Source organism: Rhopilema esculentum, chromosome 11 (genome assembly GCF_057945365.1).
Source record: "Rhopilema esculentum isolate cy_ngs chromosome 11, ASM5794536v1, whole genome shotgun sequence".
Taxonomy (NCBI): Eukaryota; Metazoa; Cnidaria; class Scyphozoa; order Rhizostomeae; family Rhizostomatidae; genus Rhopilema; species Rhopilema esculentum.
Window position 1 is genome coordinate 12,130,850 of NC_142825.1, and position 23,586 is coordinate 12,154,435.

General features: G+C 35.7%; 1 protein-coding gene across 1 annotated transcript; it reads left to right on the forward strand.

Annotated features, from left to right (window-relative positions):
• The first annotated feature begins 1,059 nt into the window (after nt 1-1,059).
• Nucleotides 1,060-22,387, forward strand: LOC135693795 (DNA-directed RNA polymerase, mitochondrial). The gene is made up of 18 exons (XM_065212368.2): nt 1,060-1,381; nt 2,993-3,360; nt 3,701-3,952; nt 4,718-4,985; nt 5,157-5,333; nt 6,577-6,776; nt 8,032-8,193; nt 9,651-9,933; nt 11,373-11,604; nt 12,124-12,332; nt 12,732-12,922; nt 16,456-16,640; nt 17,461-17,582; nt 18,411-18,613; nt 19,081-19,419; nt 20,412-20,500; nt 20,876-20,940; nt 22,186-22,387. The coding sequence occupies exons 1-18, from the start codon at nt 1,219-1,221 to the stop codon at nt 22,233-22,235; spliced, it is 3,558 nt and encodes a 1,185-aa protein (XP_065068440.2). The 5' UTR covers nt 1,060-1,218; the 3' UTR covers nt 22,236-22,387.
• The last annotated feature ends 1,199 nt before the right edge of the window (nt 22,388-23,586 follow it).

Sequence of the window (23,586 nt, forward strand, 5' to 3'; positions counted from 1 at the left end):
CTAAATCGGTGCAAAAAGCGCTGATAAAGAATAATTCTGAAGCAAACAAATCTACAGATGAAGGTTAAGCAACTGGAATGGGAGAAGAAACAACTTGTAAGAAAGATTAACGAGGAGCTGAGTATTTAAAGTCATGGTAGGCAAGTTTTATGCATTTTCTACAAATTTCAAAATATTATGAGCAATGACAATATTTGATATCAGATTATCAAGATATTTGATAATCTGAATTTACCTGATTGGAAAAAATTAAATGCGTGATATCCAAAATTTATTGAGGGCCCACCAAGAAACTTCCTTTTTCATCAAAATGTGCAGTGATTAAATTGTCTTAAAATTATGTATGGAGTGCTATAGAACTGAACTCATCCCAGATCCCAGGGGATGGAGGCAAGACACAAAACGCAGTGGGAGAAATTGAATCCTTGCCTCCGCGCTCTTTGCCTCTATCTTAAAGTCACTGCAAAGGCTCCGATGACTGTTTTGCTACATGATGGCACAATAATGCAGTTTTTACGTAGAGTTTTGTTATAGAATTGAAACTCAGCTAATATACATCCAGTATTTTGCTAATATCATGCTAAGAAGTGATTCAACGTGAGTTTTGATGCATTACAAATGCAGTAACATTTTTTCTTCCGAATGGAATCGTGACCTTTTTATCCCTTTTTATTTGTCACAGGATGTTTTAGATTGTGCTGCTAAATTATGTTTTTTGTTAAAAGCTAAAATGTTTTACAAGTATTATGTCTTTTCTTTAAAAAATCTTGGTTTTTAATCTCTTTGCTAGGAAGCAGTGAATAAAGAACTTTTCGCATAGATTTGGGCATGATACACCCCCAATTCTTGATGAGTTTGTCGGTAAATCTTCAGTTGGTCCAAAAATCCTTGGTTTTTCGGTAACGTCCTCTATCGGTAGATGAAAAAGCACCTAGATTTCACTTGTCTGGAAGGCCCCCTCATCTAGTCTGGAAGGTCAATTTACGCCACTAATTTTTGACGATCTTCCGAAATTTGTGCAAATTTTCAATTTCCAATCTCGTTACAACATGAACAAGAGGTTGAATGAAGATGCCGCCGAAATGCCAAAGATGTATCTCGTGGAAGGCCAAGGCTAGAAGATTTTTAATTTTCGTGTAGATTGAAATTAGGAATGTGTGCACAAAATCAAGCACTAAATAATAAGTTATTTGAAATTTTAGCATTTTGATTCAGAAAATGCATAATATTCAATGGAAAGTAGCGTCAAAATTTGGTTTAACAAACCGGACTTTCGCAAGTAGGCCGTTCAGTTTGATTTCATTTACTGGCTCATGTCGAAAATGTAGTGCACTCAGACGAGAATCAGTCGTTCAAGTAAGAGGAGCCTCTTTGAGAAACGGTAATTATTCAAGGAAATTTTAATTTACTCTATAAACTGCACTTTATATGATGTTTAGGCATTTGTGCGCTTTTCACTTCATGCTCGGCTTCGTACTCTGTCCAGAGCATGGCAGTTCAAGACAAGATCCTGTGCGTGCAAGAGCAAATAAAAATATGTGCATGTAAGCTAGAATGTTGATAAAGTGTGCAATGTTTTAGTTGAATGTGTACAGAAAGCGTCCAGCAAAATGCAACCTAAGAATGACTCTCACAGTGTACACGTGTATGTGTGCACCACACATTTTTTTCTGCAAAAGTGCTTTGTTTTGGGCATTATGCAAAATTTGGACTTCATTTTATGATTATGCATTGGGTCACATAAGCATTTCAAATATCAAATAAAACATTGAGATATGAAATTATTCCTAGGCCAGTCTACTGTAATATAAAGGATGTGGCCTTAAAAATTTCTACTGTAGGACCAGTCTGCACTCCTTGTTATGTGTGGGAAAGATGTTCCCTGTGCCACCTTATCAGCTTCTAGCCACACCCCCTAAGTAGCCCCTAGCCTCTCCTCATGTTTGATTCAGAATTTTTCTTGAGACCCACACTGCAGACAAGCTAGATTTGACTGTTTACTGGACTTCCCTACACAGAATTTAAGGAATTCAGACTGGCTGTGAGAGTTTTATACCTCAGAACCTTACATACCTCAGATATTTTTCTGGTTCCACCCCTGAAAATATGTGGCCTGCATGTTATTTTCATTTCCCCAAAATAAAACTGGAGGAAGGGGAGTAGAATCTGGAAAAACTCATTCTGCTCACAACTACACAAAGCCAAAGTGATATATGATTTATAACTTGGTTAACATATACCATTACTATAACAAAGACCAGATTTCTGCTACAAACACTATTTTGAAAAAAGTTTGTTCATCTTGTGGCTGCCAGATGGTTCTGATAGTGTTTATTTATGCAACCAAAAAAATCCCCATTCATTAGCATTTTATAAAGCAACAAACTAGTTGATAGCCCATTCATAACAAGATTTGTGCATGCAAATTTACAATATATACTGTCTAATAACATTAAAGAAAAATATCAGTCTTGACCAGCCAAGCACACAGTAAGTATCTCAGACTTTTTTATGTTTGTATAAACATATTTGTGCAAAGGAAAGATTTTTGTTTCAAATATTATGTAGGGACTCCTACCACACTTTCACGTTCAAATTTTTGGAAAGGCATGAATTCACACTTAAAAAACTATATGTAAGCGATCCCATCAATGAAGTTATGATGATAGAATCCTTGCTTGATGACTATTTGACTATGGAAAATTCAGGAAAACACAACATGTGAAGCAGTCGCATTTGAATCCATTGTAAAAATTATTTTGAAGACAGTTTCATAAAGTCTGTTCCTTTTTATGTTAAGGGTATGTGACACTTGTATACTGAAAATGCAATGTGAGCCAAAGAATTATGAATACACAAATAGATCTGATCATTGGTCACACTAATTTTGACTGTCTGACTTCCAGTGAAATAGACATTGTTTTTAATTGAAATGTGATTTGGTATGGTTAAGATCTTGTCTACCTTCTGCTGATTTCTCTTATCTTTAAAGTTGGTGTGAATAATTGGAGATATATATCCTTGAGAAGGAGGCTGCATCTATCCTATACAGCATCTGCAAGTAGTTCTCATGTCTCATTGCAAAGTGGCTTAAGAAGTAGTGAGATTGAGACATTAGACTTGTCAGATGGCTCAAAATCTTATAATAACACAAAATACGGTGAAGAACACTTTGAAGAAGAAGATATAGATGAGATTGGGGTTAAGAGTGAAGTAGAGGAAGTCAAAGCTCCAGAAAGGAAGCAGAAAAAAAGAACCAAAAACCCACTACCTTCGTTAACACTAGATGGCAGACAACTTACTTTTGTTGAAGAGACCAAAGTAACTGCTGAAGTTGATGTGTTAATGAAGCATAATAGAGTAAGTATTTTTTATACCATGTTAAATTCATTTGAACAAGATGTTATTGTCATTGGAAATATTGTTTGAGTAGAAAATTAGAGTTATGTTCTTGTAGAAATTTCTAAATTGTTGTTTTGAAGCTTTAGTCACTATCAGGTCAAAACATGAATCTTTTTGTGAAATTGCTTCCTTCCTGCCCTTGATAAGTAAGGAAAATGTACTTTTAATGATTTTGAGGATCTTTGCATTGGTAAATTTGCAGTAAAATTTTGATATTTGTCAAGTTTCTTTACTCCCTGCCAGTGAAGATTCTCAGAAAATTGTTAGAAAATATATTTATGTTTACACTCTTTGATAGGCAGCAGAAGCATTCCAGCTATTTAACAAACACAGAAGAAGAGGCCATAAATTTTCAGTTGAAAACTACAACCAGCTACTGCACTGCTTTGCAAATTGTGGAACATGGCTTCAAGTGGACATCTTGTTGCATAGTATGGTCTCCCAAGGAGTGAAACCAGATATTCAAACATATGCTGCTGTCATAGAAGCATGTTGGAAGATGGGAGAGACCACAAAACTTGAACAGTTTGTAAAACAGATGGGAAAAGATGTAAGTTTTCCCAATCTCAGGCATTGCTGTGGTTAAAGATAATCTGCAATTAATTTTAAGGACATCAAATGTAATCTAGACACTCACGATAGACTGATATCACAAACTGTTTGTCTAATATATGTTTTTTCATTGGCAGTTATTGACATCCAAAAAACGTTTTCAGTTGAAATGATACATTCTAAGTTATCTTCAAAGATGTCTGGAAAAAATTATTTTTCACAAAATGCAAAATGTGTTTTTGAATAAAGTTACCTCTGTTTTGCAAAATATATTAAAAAGAAGTTTGTATCATCTGTGAGATATCTGTGAGATAGAAGTTCAGGGAGATTGCCTTATGCAGAGAGGATGTCATCCTAAAACTAGTGGGATTATTGATTCCCTGAAATTACAAAAAGAAAGTTTTGGATTAATGCTAATTCATAGGCTCATTTTATCTTCAGTTTGCCACAACTAGAAATTGGCTTTTCATCGCTATCCAAACCAACTCGAGGATATATCAAATCTCTAAATTTATTCTAACACTGGCGAAGTGCTGTATTTAGTAACTATCATTTGTCATACAGATCTCCATCGATAACATTTCTTTTTGCTTTTTGCTTCTTCTACAAAAGCAACTTAATTGAAAAATTATATTGTTGCATTTCATTTATCTTAAGTAACACTTTCTCAAAGCTGATGCTGGACCTGTAGACTCCACCATGGAAATCCCATGCTCATACCTTGTGCAAATCTTGTTATAATCTATCAAATCTCTTCTTCTAGGGTCTGTGTAAAGAGCATATATTTCATAAATGTGTGCTGACCAAAGGCCAAGTAAGTGCAATAACGTCTGCATTGAAAAGTGTTGATCCAGATTTCAAACCTGTGCCACCTGATGCACCAGCAAGAACCAAGTTGCCAAATAATCGGCTACTGAATCCAATGATGGAACCAATAACCGAGCAAGTGGAGGACAATTCAGTTTTTCCAGATTCATGGCAGGATAATCTGCATGACCTTTTTGAGCAGCAACTGCAGAATGAAATCAAAGGTTGGAAACTCTTTTCTTAATAAGTTTATATTTATCAACCTGACCAGCACCATTATGTTAGATTAATATCATTATCAATCTTAATAAATTCCCCTCCAGTGTATCAATAATGTTTTGGACCTTTTCTTACAATACTGCTTATGGTTGTACATTTTTCATTATAAATTTTAGGTTTTGTTACTATTCCTTCAATCGAGAGAAAAGGGGCAGTATCCGAGAAGGATGGAAAGAGGAAACAGCTATACATAGACATCAGTGAGGATTGGAGAAAGTCATTGCAAGAGACGATTGAAAAGGAAATTGCTAATGGAATGCTTGGAAAAGACATTAAATATTCAAGTGGAAAAAGTTTGTTGCATTTAGTTCATCAGTTTTACTATTACATTAATGGCAGAAAAATATATCAAAGAGTAGTAAGATCATTTTGAGCATCAATAATTACAGACATCTTTAAGAATTTTCTCCTGGTTTGGAAAAAATTAAAATTAAGTGTCCCAAATATTTTTGTTTTGACCTCCATAATTTTCTAGTCCAAAATATTTTTAGGATCTAGACTGTTTTGAAATTTCAACTACATAATAGGTAATCATGTACTTCATTTGAACAAGTCCTTCTATCAATAGAATAAATTGATATTATTATATCTATATGTTCCTAGTAAGCCAAGGGTTATTGATTTTTTCTCAAAGAACAATGAGACTTTAATCACGTTCTCATAATCCCAAATTGAGTGGTTCAAAAAAGCTGTTTAAGATTGGTCAAGCGGTCAGGCCCCCTTGTTGGCACCACCGCAAATTTCTTAACTATTTTAAATCTTCATCGCTTGCGCTCATTATGTGAGCTTACTTTTTTGTTTGGTAGCTGTACAAACAAAACTGTACTTTGTTTGGTCTTATAAGCATAAACTAACATCCAGATTATTTAATTGTTAGAACTTTTTGTTTTTACTATACTACGGTTTTTACTATTGTGTTTTGATACTCAGCTAAGTTGTCTTAACAGAAAGGCTTTTTTAGCTTCTTTGTGGTTCTATCAATTTATGCATACAGGGTTTATATGACATCATAACCAAACACAATCTAACCAACATCTAGCGTTACAAGTGGCTAGATAGATGAATAAATTGCACGATTCCATTCTCAAAATTATGTACATATTATTTTATTATATTATGAAGCACATTTACTCTGATAAAGCCCTGTATGCCGGGGCGGCATATAAGTATTCATTAAATTTAATTTATTCTAAACTTCTGTTTTTCTACATTGGATTCTCTTCGTCGTATTGTTTTGTTCCTGACTATTTTTCGTACTATTACTTATTGCAAGATTCACAGAATCCGGCGGACAAACTATCCTGCGTTTCTATCTTCTTTCACCTATTCTTTTATTCTTTGAATCAAATGTTTGCTTCATTTCATGCTAACAACAGTAAAAATATATCTTTTTGGTACTTCTAGAAGTTTCAAGTTTCCACGTGGCTCAATTTTACTGATAAAGGAATCGCTATGAAATTTCATAATTGATAATTTCTGATAATTTAATTCATACTTATGTTGTTGAATTGAATAGCTGTTTTTCTTCATTTCTAGCTCTCCAGCACAAGTTCATTCCTTACTTAAGTCTTCTTGATCCAAAAGATCTAAGCGAAATTGTTGTTAATGAAATCTTGCCGATTCTGTGCTCACAACCTCAAGGCGTGTCTGTCAATTTCATTTGCCGACATCTGGGCGGACTGATTCATTCGCGATACGCAATGAAATGCAAAATAGAGGCAGGAGTTGTTGAAAAGGTAAGCCACGCCTTCTTAGATTCCCAATTAGCTATTTCAGTTGTGTAGTTAGAGCATGCTTTCATAGAGTGCATGGAATAAAGAAATGCAGCTTGTAAGCTTAAAAAAAGACGTTGTCGGTAGCCATCATTACTATTTAATGTACTTTTTTTTACCTGAGAAATTTCTGAAAAACAACGAGGAAAGAGTATGTTAAAAATCTGAAGATGACACGAACTAGTGGAAACATAGCATACTAAAGTACTTTGGTCAAATACTCTTCAGAGTATAAACGTCGGATGATGACCAAAAGTAATCTGAAAATTTGTATCCAGGTGTGGATCGAAAGCAACGTGAAAGGAAGAAAGCCATATTTGATTGGTTATCTTGTTATTGCCAATCAGCTAAAGCTAACCTCTCATCTTATTGTTGAGTCCAAGAAATAAAATGAACTCTTTTTGTCTACACAAGTCGGAATCTTTTTTCACGTAAACAGAATCTAAAACTCCTAAATGAAACAACGACCTTGCTTGTCCGCGCTGATTTTGAAATTTTTTGTAACTTTACGTTTTTGGCATACTCTGGATATGTGAGCAAAACGTACCTCAGTACGTGATATGTTTCCGCCATTTCGTGCCATTTTGTGGCACCAAAAACTTATATGATTAAAATATTTGCTTGTGTTTTGCTGTTTCTAAACCGACCCCAGAGAAGTTTGTATTCTGTTACTGTGCTTGAATGTATTCGAAGTCTAAATTCGACTTGGAATTGAATCAGGTAGGAAATATCTTTCTGTATAACGGCTATCTAAAACTGCATCTAAAACATGTGATTCTGCCATTTTCCAACATTTACTGGAAAACACAGATTGTGCAAAAAACTATAATGGCGACATGTTTCGGATTATTGGTAAAGCCCGGTCGCCCGGTCGTCGTTCCATCTAGCAGTTTTGGATTCTGTCTACATTAACATGAAAAAACCGCGATTGTGTAGACAAAAGGAGTTCGTTTTAACCTTAGGACTCCATTGGTAACATTTTCAATAGGCAAGCGGCACTGATTGGTCAACCTTTACAGTCATGTGCTCGCGTTTCTGATTGGCCCATTTCGATCCACAACTGGGTATATATATTTCCTAGCGTAGAGTTTTCGATTTATGTTTTGACATTTTTTCCCGTGGAGTATCAGGCGAAAAGCTGCGGTTTATTTCAAAATATTTGTTCTTTTTTCTAAGCCATTATTGATTATTCTTTTATTTGATTTTGTTGGATTAACAGGTGCGAGAAATATACAAAGAGTATGGTGAATACGCTGTTGATATTGACAAGGTTTCCAAAGATCTTCCAAGGTCAAAATGGTATGAGATTGAGCGAAAGGCCGAAAATCTCGCATCACTGAAAGTCAATGCTCCAATTTGGCCGTATACAGTGAAAGTTTTGGTAAGATCGTCAAAGTAACTTTTTTGAATAATACCAGAGGGTATAACTGGCTTTTAATCTGTATTGCCTACCTTTTTATTGGGATGGTGCTAGGCAAACATATAGTACTCAGGCTATTCAACTATACACCTTTTCTGATGAGCAGGGCTGCTAGTAATAGAAATTTTCAGTTATTTTAGAATTTTTGTATTAATATGTCGAATGTACTTTTCAACCTTAGTTCATAGAATCAAACAGCATTTCCTGCAAAAATCAGGGAATAAGAGCTCCGGAAAAGAAATTAGCTTAGCCGTATTTGTAGAGGTGAAGATTCCTATACAAGATTCGGATATTGGTGAACCTTGTTCAAGTGTCCTGCGTCTGTCAAATGTATAGTGGCGAAAATTTGCTTCCAATGTTTATAAAATCTACGGGCATTTATTTGCTAAACCATAATGATATAAACCCAGACCGTAATAACACAAATGTGCATAAAATGTTTACAAACATTATAATGTTTTAAGAGCTGATCATATGATAATATAATTACTAAAATACCAACTGTACTAAAATACTTTTTTTTATAACCTTGAATAAATTGATTAGACGCTTCGCGCATAATCCTTCATCAGGCATTCATTTTATCCTTCACTCTACTCATAAAAGGTTTTGCCGGTGTAATATGCATTTTGGTACCCTATGCAAAAGTGCAACATTGTGAAACGCAATGTGTTTCAGATCGTGTGATTTCATCTTTGTGCGATTTTTTGACACATTTTTAGAGTTTAAATTTCACACTAGTCAACCACGCAAAGTTTGTAGTCACCATTTATGTTGTACTTGTTTTGCATAAACTTAACAACGGAAAGTACAGCACCGCTTCTTATTAGCACCCCCTTTTTATGAACAATTCGATTGTTCTTTACATTCTGAACAATGTGAGCCAGAACATTTGTGTACCCGGACCGGTTCGCATGCTGAATTCCACTATTTGTTTTGGTACCCTATTGTTTAAATGCTGGGGTACGTTATTGTGTAGCCAAAATTGTCATACGTTTGTGTACCCGGACCGTTTTGCATGCTGAAATTCCACCATTCGTTTTGGTACCCTATTGGTTAAGTGCTTGGGTATTTTTTTGCCTAACAAAAATTGTCATACTTTTGTGAACCCGGACCGTTTTGAATACGAAAGCTTTTTTCCGACACTCCTCAGAGTATAGAACTTCAGAATAAGGGTCCAAAAAAACAAGATGATACTTAGACGATAAAGCCTTAAGCATGTTGTAAAATGTTTACTTTTTTCAAAGCCATTTTCAAATTTTGTACTGCCAAAAAATAGTTAGCTGATCTTTTTTATTACACGCACCAGCCTCGTTTTAGTAATCACATCATGACTATCTTTATTTAGAATTACTATGACATTATAACATTATCCTTTACATAATATCTTCCAAAATGCATTAGACCTTCTTTTGTAGGTTGCTGGTGTGCTGATCGACCTTCTAATAAAAGTTGCCAAAGTAAACACAGAAGTATTCAATGGCAGAACGTCTGAGATCGTCTCTGCACTGACACACGGGTATAGCTCGTTCGAAGGACGAAGATTCGGTATCTTGAAAATGCACCCAGCTGTAGCAAGGATCTACAAAAGTTATTTATCAAATCAAGGCAACATTGTCATGGAGACAGAAAAAGTACCAATGCTAGTGCCACCACGCCCTTGGACTTCGATCAAAGAGGGGGCTTTTCTTGTTTACCCAGGTTTGTAATTATTGCAATAATTAATAACATTCAAGCTGCATTCAGGCAAAAGGTGAGTACTTTTGACTTTGACATAATTTCGTCACAACTTCTTAAAGTGCCTGTGACATGATTTTCTTTATTCTCTTGTGACGTCATGGGAGGAACTCGTTATTATAACAATGTAAGCGCTACCTTCAAAAATCTCATCCTCGCTGCCACTACTTTCTCTGGAAATATCGCTCATCTTGGACCTGTAAGATTTCCCTCATTGACTACGATACAAAAACTCGAAGGAGGAGGCGATCGGGTCCCTCCCGTGACGTCATTGTCTACTCATTCTGAAAACCAATATGGCGAATTTTGGCATAGAAGATCGCCAATAACGCCTTCATTTCTCACGAAACGTAAACACTAACCTCAAAAATGAAAATAACAGGCCTTTTTACATAAGAACAGATATATAAACCCAAAAGTACGAAAATCATGTCACAGGCACTTTAAGTTTCATTGTCAAGTTGGTTTTGCTCTTCTGTCAAGATATTACAAGCTATATTCAGAATTGCATCTTCAGTTTCCTTTGTTTGAATATCAAATTCTCCTTTGAACTATCATAATGAGGTAGAGAAAAGCAGAGGTGCGTTAAGATGTGTGTTTTATAAGTGTATAGATTAAAGGTAAGCTGATTTCATGCATAATTTCAACTGCTTTGAAGCGTTATTATTAGGCCCTTTTCCCTTAACTGCAAAATTTCGTAATATTATTTTTTAGAAATGATCCTTAAACAATTTTCGTTAAAGTATTTTATAGAAGTATATACTTTAGAAAAGAATATTTTTGAAAGTAAAGAATACAGAATACAGAACTTTTGAAAGTAAATGCCAAATACCGACAGGTCAGTTTGCGAAAATGAATAAAAATGTTCATTTAACGCTTCCTTTATGTCAGCAAAAAAGGATTCAAATGAAAATGCTTTACTTATCTCACACCACGAAAGGCGCATGGAAGAAATTCTTAGATTTTCTTAGAAAGTTGCATGGGAGAAATGTCAACAATTGATAGGCTTTTGGCAGTAATAAAGATTCAAGTTATGTTAACATTTTGCTAGTTGAATCAGTTTCAGCGCCGGTTTAGTGACTGACGATAAACATGGTTGATTTATTTCTTGTGTAAAGGCAACCTAGCCGGTTGAGACTCTACCCATTCAGTTGATTGCACTGCTTGTTTCATCTGATGTGGTGCAAATCCCAGTAAATTTTAGACGTGTGAAGAGCGTTTGAATTCTTCAATTTAACAGCTCCAACATATCAGATTCTTCAGGGCTCCCTGATTAATACTTAACGCGTTGGTTTTGAGATTTGTTCTTTAAACACCCGGTGCCTTGGTCTCCAATAAAATTCATCTCCTTTTATCCTCTATTATTATTCATCTATTGATATGCTATCTATTTATACTTCTAGTTCCGTTTGTGAGAACCATCATGGAAAGATACCAACTCAAAGATCTGAATGATAGAGACGATCAAGGGGAGCTCAATGCAATCTTCGATTGCCTCAACTTTTTAGGTACCACGTGTTGGAGAATCAATACAAAGATATTGGACATGATGATCGCTATTTTCAACGACAAAGGAGATAGGCATTTGGAAATCTTTGGACCTGATCTTCCGCCTGTCCCAAAGATAAAGTCAAGGTTGATATTTCTGTTATTTTAATATGTCCTAACAATGCCAAATGATAATTAGAAATTATAATCAATGAAGTAACAGTATTTTACTTTTCCATTCACAAAGTTGTGTTTTAATTCTATATTAATTTGTATGGACATTTAAGGCGTAGGACTTTTTAACCAACTTTGTGCTTTTTCTCCAATTTGTTTTCGCTATCTCAAAACAAAATGCCTAAACTCAGCTATCGTCTAGACCCAAAGTTGTTATGCTCCGTATAAAGGAGAATATGCAACCTTTTCCCCTAATCCAAAGTCATGGTTAACTAATTTTACCTGCAGACATAAATACGACATTGGGGTTCGGATGGTAGTGAAAAATTTCAACATCCTGTATGCAAAAATGGTAGTTAACTGGAACAAAAAATTTCCATCATTTGTGTAGTTAATAATGACAACCTTCACAAAAACAAAATATTTAAAAAAGTCGGTTTTTTCTGTTTAGATCTGTGCTGAGATTTAAGCGAAGTTCGATTTGCTTTTCAGCAAGGATATGACAGATGAGGAGCGCCAAGCAGTGATGCGCGAGAGAAGAGCTGTAAAGAAGAGTAACCACGAAATTTTTGCCCTTCGAATGGATCTTCTTTATAAACTGTCAGTTGCAAATCATTTAAGAGAGAAGGTTTTTTGGTTGCCAGGCAATGTTGATTTCCGAGGAAGAGTCTACCCTGTGCCACCTCACTGTGCTCATATGGGTATGTAAATAAGCTTGTAAGATGTAAAATCCCCCTTTCTGTCTCGCTTTCTAAAGCTCAAAAGACTTTGATTATCAAGTATTATGACACTGAATCTAGCAATTTAGTTAATATATAGTTCGCCTAAATACATGTCTATTCATTTTTTGAACATGCTGTCCTTTCGTCTAGAGTTCATTGTCTGTTCACATTGCAGTTCTATGTTTAAATGTAATTCCCACCTCTCAAAATTAGATATTTTCGTAAAACCTTGCTGATTGTAGAAAAATGATATAGATATTGAAATGACCCTTTTTGACATTTTGAAGTTCCCTTCGGTCAAAAAAGGTGTCAAGAAGTTTTGTCTAAAATATTCAAGTATAAACCTCTATGTTGATACCTGTTTTCGAACTACTTTAGGAAACGATGTTGCGAGGGGAATGCTATTGTTTGGACGGGGACGACCACTTGGAGAAGAAGGATTGGATTGGCTAAAAGTTCATCTAGTGAACCTGCATGGATCGTTGAAAAAAGCCTCGTTGAAGGAGCGTATTGATTTTGCCGATGAAAAGATTGACGAAATAACGGATTCGGCGGATAACCCATTAGATGTAAGTAGGGGGTCGCTCGGGGGTATTTTGATGGACTTTTGAATAGAGATGGGTAGTGGATAACCCATTAAATGTAAGTAGGGGGTCGCTCCGGGGTCTTTTGATGGACTTTTGAATAGAGATGGGTAGTGGATAACCCATTAAATGTAAGTAGGGGGTCGCTCCGGGGTCTTTTGATGGACTTTTGAATAGAGATGGGTAGTGGATAACCCATTAAATGTAAGCATGGTTCACTCGGAGAGGGGGGAGGGGGGTCTTTCAATAGGCGTAGAATAAAGATGGGCAGTGGCATAGTCCAGAAAACATTATGGTCGCACGGTCATTGACAGGAGGAAGGTTTGAGAAACATTAGAAATTTGAAAGTTTTGGTAAAATATAATTTTGAAAAATAATCGAGACAACTTATTTTGCATTTGTTTCTTTTTTGCGCTTTTAAAACACACGTTGAATCTGACGCAAATATCTAGGCCACGTCCTTTTACTGTCAGAAAACAAATCTGAAAAGAGAATGCTGTTCGTGTTCCAGGGTTTTGAATTTGTTATTATATCATGTTTCCATCGATTTTTTTATTCGACATTTAAAAAGAAATGTTATTCTTGAGCTGTAATGTGATTGGTATTTTAGCAAAGTTTTATCGTTTGCAATAATTCCAATTGACCCAAATACATAATTTTTTCTCGATTTATTGCGCCTGACACCACTCGTACCGTAGTCATTCCCTAGCCACGCACTATCCAAGGTGATTGCTTGAAAAGTTGGAGGAAGGTTTTGGCGGGGGAAAATTTGACCAGAGTGAGGTTGAAGACTTTTCTGGACTCTGAGTAGTGGATAATCGATTAAATGTAAGCAGAAATCAAAAGAAGAAATGTAAGCAGAGGTTTTTCAAGACCTGTGTTTATAAAGATAGGTAATGGATCTATAGCGAATTCTTCAGCGAATTCTTAAGCGAATTCTTTAGCGAATTCTTCAGCGAATTCTTCAGCGAATTCTTCAGCGAATTCTAAAGCGAATTCTTTAGCGAATTCTTTAGCGAATTCTTCAGCGAATTCTTCAGCGAATTCTTTAGCGAATTCTTCAGCGAATTCTTCAGCGAATTCTTCAGCGAATTCTTCAGCGAATTCGCCGAGTGTGTTTCCGCGAGTGTTTCCGTTCAGAGGGAAACTGTATTTTGCTGGAAGTTGAACTACCTTCAACTTTCACATTTCGCTAGCGAATTCGCCCATGGCCGGAAGGAAAAAGAGACATTTAAATCGCTGACGAATTCGCTGAAGCTTTCGTGCAATTGGAAACCAGCCTTAAATGCAAACCTGTTGGCACTTTGACCTGTCTGCGATATCAATGAGCCCAACATTCTTGGCTTTTAGTCACTTTATAGTGATTGTGATCCACTGTACTGCTGTGGTGAATCAAATAAATAAAGTTCTTGTCTGTCAACTTTAGTTTTAATGTGATGCGATGATTAAACATCTTCCAAAAATCCTAATGATATCTTTGCCTGTGCAAATGTTTATTTAAAATATTGCTATCAAGGCAAACTAATGGGTTTTCTGCATTTACGTGTTAGCCAAAATCTATCTTAGAATCTACTTCCACACCACAGATGGTCTTTATTTGAATTAGAGGTTTCTGCTTTGCCCATAGCTTGGTTACTTTAGGTATATCATCTGTATGATATTTTTTTCCCATTAATTCCTTTGGCTTATAGTAGTAGATTTTACGGTCAAACTTGCTTTTGTTGAGTTTTACGAGATCGCTTTAATGCTATTAGGGAAAGTTATGCATCCTTTTGTTTGAAATTTCTACAACAAATGTCTACATTAACAAAATCAATTTACTTGTCTTTTTGTTTATGAAAAGTGTACTGTTAGGTCTTACTATTTTCTCTTTTATAGGTGCATAATTGTCGGTGCATTTGTTAGGCTTTGAAATTCATCACAGTCTTAATATGTCTTCACAGTCTTAAAGTCTTTTTTAAAAATGCTCTGATGTATGTTCTGTATGAAATCTGAAAGTGCTAACCTTACTTTCGCTTTAACATGGAAGTCAGACAGACTAGTTTCCAAGGTTTTGGAGTTAATAACGTAGCGTTTTGTATTTGTTTTGTCATGGCTTTTAGGAGGACTTCTTCTGAAAAACGTTGCTTTCATGTCACGACTAAGTAGATGGAATAGTGTTTCAGTTACAAAAGTACACTTAACCCTCGTCTTTTAGATCTTGAAGATTATCAAAAAATAACAGTATCCATTTCTGCTCGTCAAAAAGCAAAACTTTCACTGTTTTGCTCATCCACCCACACATTGAGTTTGGCCTTGTACTAATTAAAAGTAACATAAATAAATTACGCTACTTTTCGATTTGCTTTTAAGCTTTGAGATTTATTACCTGCACATCAATAGATAATTGTTTTTAAAAGCCGACAGCTGCTTCAGAAAGATCGCTACCTTGTGTACATGAGGTTGTACAAGTGTCGTTAATATGAAAACGTGAATGTTGTTTGAGAATGGGTTAAATCTTGAATATTTCTGTACATACGTTCATGGGGCCTTAATGTACCTCATGGGACCTTAAAGTACCTCATGGGACCTTAAAGTACCTCATGGGACCTTAAAGTACCTCATGGGACCTTAAAGTACCTCATGGGACCTTAAAGTACCTCATGGGACCTTTAAGTACCTCAGGTGACCTTAAAGTACCTCATGGGACCTTAAAGTACCTCATGGGACCTTAAAGTACCTCATGGGACCTTAAAGTACCTCATGGGACCTTAAAGTACCTCACGGGACCTTGAAGTACCTCATGGGACCTTAAAGTGCCTCATGGGACCTTAAAGTACCTCATGGGACCTTAAAGTACCTCATGGGACCTTAAAGTATCTCATGGGACCTTAAAGTACCTCATGGGACCTTAAAGTACCTCATGGGACCTTAAAGTACCTCATGGGACCTTAAAGTATCTCATGGGACCTCAAAGTATCTCATGGGACCTTAAGGTACCTCATGGGACCTTAAGGTACCTCATGGGACCTTAAATACCTCATGGGACCATGAAATTGGAGACTTTATTTTTGTGTTTTCGAAATAATGAAATGCTGTATATCTTGTTAAATATTCGACTTTTCCGATAATTTTATTGCTATTATGACAATAGAATTCAGCGAACCCCTCATGATTCATAATGGTAGGAATATTGGAGAAGTGATATGACTTGGTTTTCGTTGTCGTATTAATTTTCAACTGTGTACTTGACTATAATGTTAGTATGGTAGTCTTGAAGAGTGATATAATTTAGGAAGACTTTAACAAATATTATCAGTAATTGGAAAGTGTTTGATTTTGGGTACCCCAAATCATACAGGGACGTGAATTTCAAAATTAAGGAAGGTCATATTTTCATTTAAACGCGCTCGAGTAGAGCGAAGAATTCTAAATTTTTGTAGGCAGAGAGAGTTTATTTTTCACTTTGACTCTTCTACATCAGGGAATGATATCAAATTGATACTTATGAAATTGATTTTAGATATTAATTCTTATAGGGTCGGAAATGGTGGCAAGCGGGAGACGAGCCTTGGCAATGTCTTGCCATCTGCATGGAGATAACTAATGCGATCAGGTCATCAGATCCAACGAAGTACGTTTCCTACTTGCCAGTGCACCAAGATGGCTCTTGCAATGGCATGCAGCATTATGCATCAATGGGACACGACGAATATGGCGCTATGTAAGTTCTTCAGGCATTTTTTGTGAACATTTGTCTGATTAGCTTTTCTGAAACCAAAAGGCTTTTCCTTTCTCAAACATGCCATTTCAGAGCTTCTGTTAGGCTAATTTGTTGATTAGTGTAATATTTTGTCAGTTTGTAAGTCGATTGTTCTGTATTTGGATATTTTGTTAGTAGGCAGTTAGGTGTAGTAGGTAGTTAGTTTATTCTGTAGATTGGCTAAAAAGTAAGTTGTCAATTTAATTTGGTTACCATTTTGATATTGGTTTATCACGACAGCAAGTTTTATCATTAAGTTTTATTCAAAATAATTGTAATCCTTATTTCTTTTTCGCTAGCAGAAGTTTTTGCAATATAAAGTGGTAGAATGAGCTTTAGTTATCAATGGATTTAAAGAAAAATTTCGTTGGGTTCTTATTTTTACATAAAGTTCTTGTGATAATAAAATATATTGTACATATATTACGTATTATTACGCAAAGTTTCGCCTTGCAAGAAAGTATTTTTCCTGGAACTTCCAACTACGATCTTATAAGAATTATCACTAGAAAGTCTGTAAGGAAATATTATCTTTTTTCTTTAATAATAACTTTGACAATCTTAAATTTTCTATTTGTAATTGAGAATTTAGAATTCCTCTCATTTCACGGTAGTGTTCTTGTTAGCGATATTCCTGTTGCTATTTGGTATATTGTACAACATACATACATCTGGCATACTTGATTGATATTCCTGACAATTGTGTTGCAAATTTGTAAATGTATTGAACATCAGTATGAATCATGAAGCATGTGTGTTATATCTATATATTTGCTTGTAGACATGTTAATGTGAAACCGTGCGAGAAACCCCAAGATTTGTATGGAGAGGTGGCCAATTTAGTTGAAAAGAAAAGAGCTGCAGATGCTGCTGAAGGAAATGCACTTGCCAAGCAGTTAGAAGGTATACATTGTTCGTTATCTGTACCGAATCACCCTAGCAAAACAGCCGATGTTCTTTTTGCGAATGTAGCAAGTGATGTATACAATGCCTAGAGAAGTCTTAATCCTTCGTGCCACCAATTACTCTAGTGATCAAAGTAGAAGATCCACTGACACCTCAAAACTGTAGGCTATAAACCGGTCTCACCCTATATCACGGCTCATCAGCACACCTAGACTGAGTTTTTTGATGGGACTTATGTCTCTAACAGGCCAAAAGGTTGTCAGCAAAGCAAATTAACAAGGCATTTTTGTTATACAGCTTTCTCTTTTACTATTACGAGCATCGCATAGCTTGTTCATATTGTCATTAAGGTATTTTTATTTACTTCGTTGAAAAATGAGCAGAACAACGGAGAAACGTTAACACACATTTGTGTAGTATTTCTCTACTTTCTACGCCCGTGCTACCCAGAGAACCATGCTCCTGACGGCAAGTAGCGAAGGTAGGCCAGCCTCCTCCTCTTTGCATTCTTTTATGAACGGTGTACAAATAACAATTACAATCGAATCCCATTTACCCTTGATTACCCAAACTTTCACTTAGTCCGAGTTATTTTCAATTTTCTTCGATTTTCCTTCCTCATTCAAGTCATACATCCGGTAACTTGAACTTTCACTACGTCGGTTAGTTTTCTTGCCCCAACTTGAAGGTCCAACCTAACGGGTTAAACTGTATTAGAATTTCTACCCTTTCGTTTATAGAATAAGTCAAGCATAAATGTGTACAGCAGCGAACTTTATGTTTAACTGAGGGAATTTACGATGATTTCTTGAAATCCTTTTGCAGGTAAAGTTAACAGAAAAGTTGTAAAACAAACGGTGATGACGATTGTCTACGGCGTGACATTTGTTGGTGGACGACTGCAGATCGAGAAGCAACTTAAAGAGCTGGACGTACCGGACGAAATACTATTCAAAGGGTCGTCATATTTGGTCCATCAGGTTTTCAGGAGTATTGGAGAATTGTTCAAATCTGCACGAAAAATACAGGTATGTAATGGCTTTGTATTCAGTGTTTACGGCTACTGAACGTAGCAGCTCGTACACGTGACATTCTGATAACGGTAATTTGATGACACGATGCTACCTACCTGACACGTGACATTGAATGAAATGACCGTTAAATTACTGCCGTTACTCACACTGCAATGATCGTTACTCACAAGAGCTTTTTAGCAACACACCTGACATTAAATTAACTCCCAAAATTATCTCCAACCACTTACTTTTTCTCAGTCTCCATCCATATATCTTGCACCAAGTCTTTTTTAATTTTTTTTATTCCAAGGATTTCTATCTTCTGCAACAGCCTCCCCCCTCCCTCTTTACAACAGCCCTCCCTCTCTCTTTTACAAGCTGCCTTTGAAAAGAATTGGCCCTAAATTTTTATGCTAAATCTTTCCTTGCTTCCAATGCTCAGGGTATTATTACTGTGATTACACTGTTTATCATTGAAGGACTGGCTGAATGTGGCTGCGACGCAAATTTCCCTTACCGGGCACTGCGTCAGTTGGGTGACTCCACTTGGACTACCTATCACTCAGCCATACCACAAAGAGACTACAGAGGAAGTGCAGACTCCGGTGCAAAACGTTGCTCTAACTACCATGTTTGATCCGACTAAAAAGCCAAATTTATCAAAACAGAAAGGAGGCTTTGCACCAAATTTTATTCACTCTTTGGACTCGTGTCACATGATGCTGACATCGTTATTTTGTCAAAGAGCGAGGCTGACTTTTGCTTCAGTTCATGATAGCTTCTGGACACACCCACAAACAGTACCTATGATGAACAAGGTATGTAAAAGATCTTTTTTCGCAGGTTAGCGCAAGGCTTCTTACTCGATCCCTTTTGCTTCAATATTTTTTAATAGTTTTCTTATCAAGTTCCAGGTTCTCAAGAATGCACATACTCTATTTTGATAGCAAATAACTTGAATGTCTTTTGTATCAGTCTTTTATTGCTATTGCTCTGATTGCTTGTATCTGTCGAAAGATAAATTTTTCCAACAACTTAATTCTTATTAAAATTGAAAAATGGCATGCAAAATGGGGAGGCATTACTCAAAAATGAAGCAGCGATTTTCACGTAACATCTTAATGTTGTGCTGTGACTTTCATAGGATCACCTTTTTGTCTTTGACTATTGCTTCATAATAAAACAAGTTTTTGTCACAAGCAAAATAATTTTCCCGCTTTCTATGTCATTTCTTAATGATTCTTTGCACACGGTTTCTGGCATAAACAGTATGGTTTAACGCAAGTTATTAAGTTGTAAGTTCAATGTTTGCGTCATTGATGCGACGTTTGCGTCATCTTTATACTCTTCACTTCAGTGATGCGATGAAAATGGATAATGAGCTCAAAAACCACAGGAATCGTGTTGTGAATCTGACTTCTAAAAGTAAATATGCTGCTATGAATGCAATTTGCCTGAGATTTAAAGGACGTTTGCAGTGAGTTTTAAGAACGTTTTTTGGGAGCTTAAAGGTAGTCTGTTGAAGGTTTGAAGCATGTTCGAAGAAAGTTGACAGGATGTTAGGAGAAAATTGGCAAGAGTTTGATAAAAAATTGGCCTAAGATCGAAGGAAATTTACGGCTAGTTTAAAGGAAGCTTGTTGGAAGTTTGGAGGAGGCTCTTAAGGATGTTTCCAAAAATTAGCAGAATGTTTGAACGAAGTTTGTTGGAGGCATTGAGGTCGATTGTGGAAAGTTTTGTTTTTTTCATTATATAGATATTTTGGTTGCATCAAGCCAATGTAACATGCGCCCCCTCAATTCTGTTTCAGATTTGCAGAGAGCAGTTTCTTTCACTACACAATGAACCAATTCTTGAAGACCTACGAAGCCATTTTGAAGCAAAATTTGGAAACCTTAAGTAAGTAGACTTTTTATAGGTTTCTTTATGGAAACGTTTGGGAAAAGGCATGATCAACAAGTAATTTGAATTCAGCAATGGCAACCTGCTACTTTAGTTTGCCTTTCAACAGCCTTTGGTGATTTCGAATTTCATTTAACTGGATTGTTCGCTTGTATAGCTGAAGATTGAAAATGTCTGTAAAAGGATTTGCAGTAATTGTTTATGCTAGGCGCAAGGATCTCCTTAAAAAGAGGGGCTTATTTGTTTCGGGGGTATTTTTGTTGAATGAAGCAAGAAGCTTAGCAAATCTTTGGTATTTTGATAGTATCCAAAGAGCACTGGAAATTTTTTTGCAGACCTGTTGATAAATTGTCTTCTGTGGTTGTATTTCAGAATGTCTAGACCTCTAAAAGGGCATTACAAAGCAGTTTCAAGGTTCGAAAAATTGCCAGAGATTGGTACGTGAAGTTCATTTTATTTGAGATTTTATCATGATTATTTTCCCTTAAAATCTTTGATGTTCGCCAGTGAACTTTTTTTATTACTTTCATGTGCTAGATGGTTATCAAACTCTAATATGTTAGGTTGAAAAGTGGCCAGGGGCTTGACATTGTTTTTTAATCAAACACAGCGAAACAGGTGAAACTGTTGACAACGAGAATTTCACAAGTATTGAAGTTAAAAGATTAGAAATAAGCTCTAAAAATATGCTTTCGTCGATTTTTGTGACTTTCTGTGATTCAGGTGCAAAAGAGTAAATGCAGCGATTGGTTGCGTATACACGTAGGTGGCAGACTTGTCAAGGCATTTATTTATCTTTGTTTTCTGCAAATGATGGCAGGTGCATGGATGGATCTTATCCTCTGCAGAGAATGTCAGCTTTATATATACATTGCACAATGCCGCGAATCTCTTTTCATAATTATAAATGAGAACTTGCTGGGGCAGAATCTTGCTAGGATAGAACATTCTACGACAAAAAATTGCTTTGATAAACTTGTATGGAACAAATTTGCAAGGAAAATACTTTTTTGGATAAGAACGTGTTGTGTCAAATCCCTGCTAAGACAAAAGTACTTTGTATCCTGCCTGAAAAATTAGTTAGTATCCCAACAATCCTCGCATGCAAAACTTTGAAACCCAATAGGTTTTATTTTGACCGTTTAGATTATTTTTAGAACTTTTACCTTAGGATTAAATTGTTATAAACATTGGCTGGTTCGTTTTGATCTCTCTCTCGTATCACATGTTACTGTCGTTGAATTTGGCATTTTTGTCTAAGTTGAAGTGTTTTGTTAAGGATTGAAAATTGGTTACCTTCAGGCAGAAACAGTCAGTCCAGTTTGTAACCCAAGCTCTCAGCATCTTTTTAACTTGTTCCTTTTGCTTTTGTTGCTAAAAACCTTTAAATGCTCTCACTGGAATAAACAGATGTTTCTAGTCGTCCTCTTAATCACAACAGATATGGCTGATGGAACAAAACCTTTGCTATTAAGCTCGTTGTATCACAATTTCCAGAGAACACAAAAATACGACTCATAGAGGTTTTGTTGTAAATGCTCACATCATGATATTGTCGCTGCAATAAATGATATTAACTTAACTTTTGATATCTTATAAAAATTCGATAGAACGTTATCCGTAAAACAGAATTGTTTTCAATTTGGTGAAAATCCTAAATTAAGACAGTTTTTTCTTTGCAGGGACTTTTGACTTGAATCAGGTTTTGGAATCAGTGTATTTCTTTAGTTGAAACATTCTGTGCCCAGTGGAAATACATGGATAAAAACTGTAATGTACAACGTTTGACAATATTATGCATTTTTTGCTCTGTATTTTGCAAGTTGTTTAGGTGAAAAAGAATTTTTATTTTCAAATTATCATATTAACCTCTATGGAAATTAACTTTTGATTTTGAATGCCTTGTTCAAATTGTCTACTTTTTAAAAATCTTGAATTTAACTCAATTCAAATTAATTTTGCTTCATTTATGCATGGTAAACCTTCAGTTAGAGATATCATTTGCAGGTAACCCGCCAGCACTTGCCCTTCAACGTCTCAGAAAACATGCGAAAATTCTTCTGTTAAATATGTGCCCTCCTTACTTTCAAAAACCCATACTTTGTTATTCTTAAAAGACAAGTCATTTCTTAAATGCTATATCTAAAAAAAGTTATTGTTTTGTCACATGAATTATTTATTGTCAGCAGAAGGTATCCCTATTGTAGAAGATTGTTCTGACGAAGATACTCCTAATTGGAAAAAAGGTGTGATCAAAGTTCCCACAAAAATATCCACTTTTCGAATGCTTTCTTTGTACAATTTGCGATTGCTACCCTAATCGCTTTCTTTTGCTGCAATTGACGATCTGAAATTACGAAAAAACGAACACCGAGTCTTCAATTTTCGTTGAGCAATCTCGGATATGAACAGGTTTGTCTGAACTTCTGTCATATCGTCAAAAATATGGGTACTTTTTGGTCAAAAAAATTTCATCATAGTTGGCTTAGAAATTGACATGATCGTAGACCAACAGAGGTCCTATAGACCAGCTCCCCATATCCTAGCTTTTTACCCGAGACATCATGTACCTTCAATTCTCTTATAAGAAAATGTTATTTACGTTTTGGCAGAAAATAGCAGGAGCCCTGAAATAGAAGGCGAATAATGATAATATTCTATGAGTTCTCAATATAGTTATTGGAACCAAACTAGTTAAGAATTTGTATTCCAAGCAGAAATCACGAAAAATTTTGGCCCTCAGGCTTTGATGCGAATATGAAACGATATTAAGTTGAGGACCATTTTGCTTTTCGTTTTATTTATCGTTTGATAGTACGACGAACTTTTATTGGTGCTTCAGTTAATCAAGTTCAGATGGGATATTCCTTCCACTTCTTCGTCAAACTGAAATCATTTAGTCATAATCTGCCATAGAAAGATGTAAAAAAATCACTATTCAATATTCTATATTCAATGAATATCATACAATCCAGGTTGGACGTTAAATGGCTATTAGTAAAAATGTCTCCCACGGTTTCTTTGTGGTTTTTGTCTCAAAGAATCATGACATTGTAGCTCTACCTTTTACTGCTAGACATGAG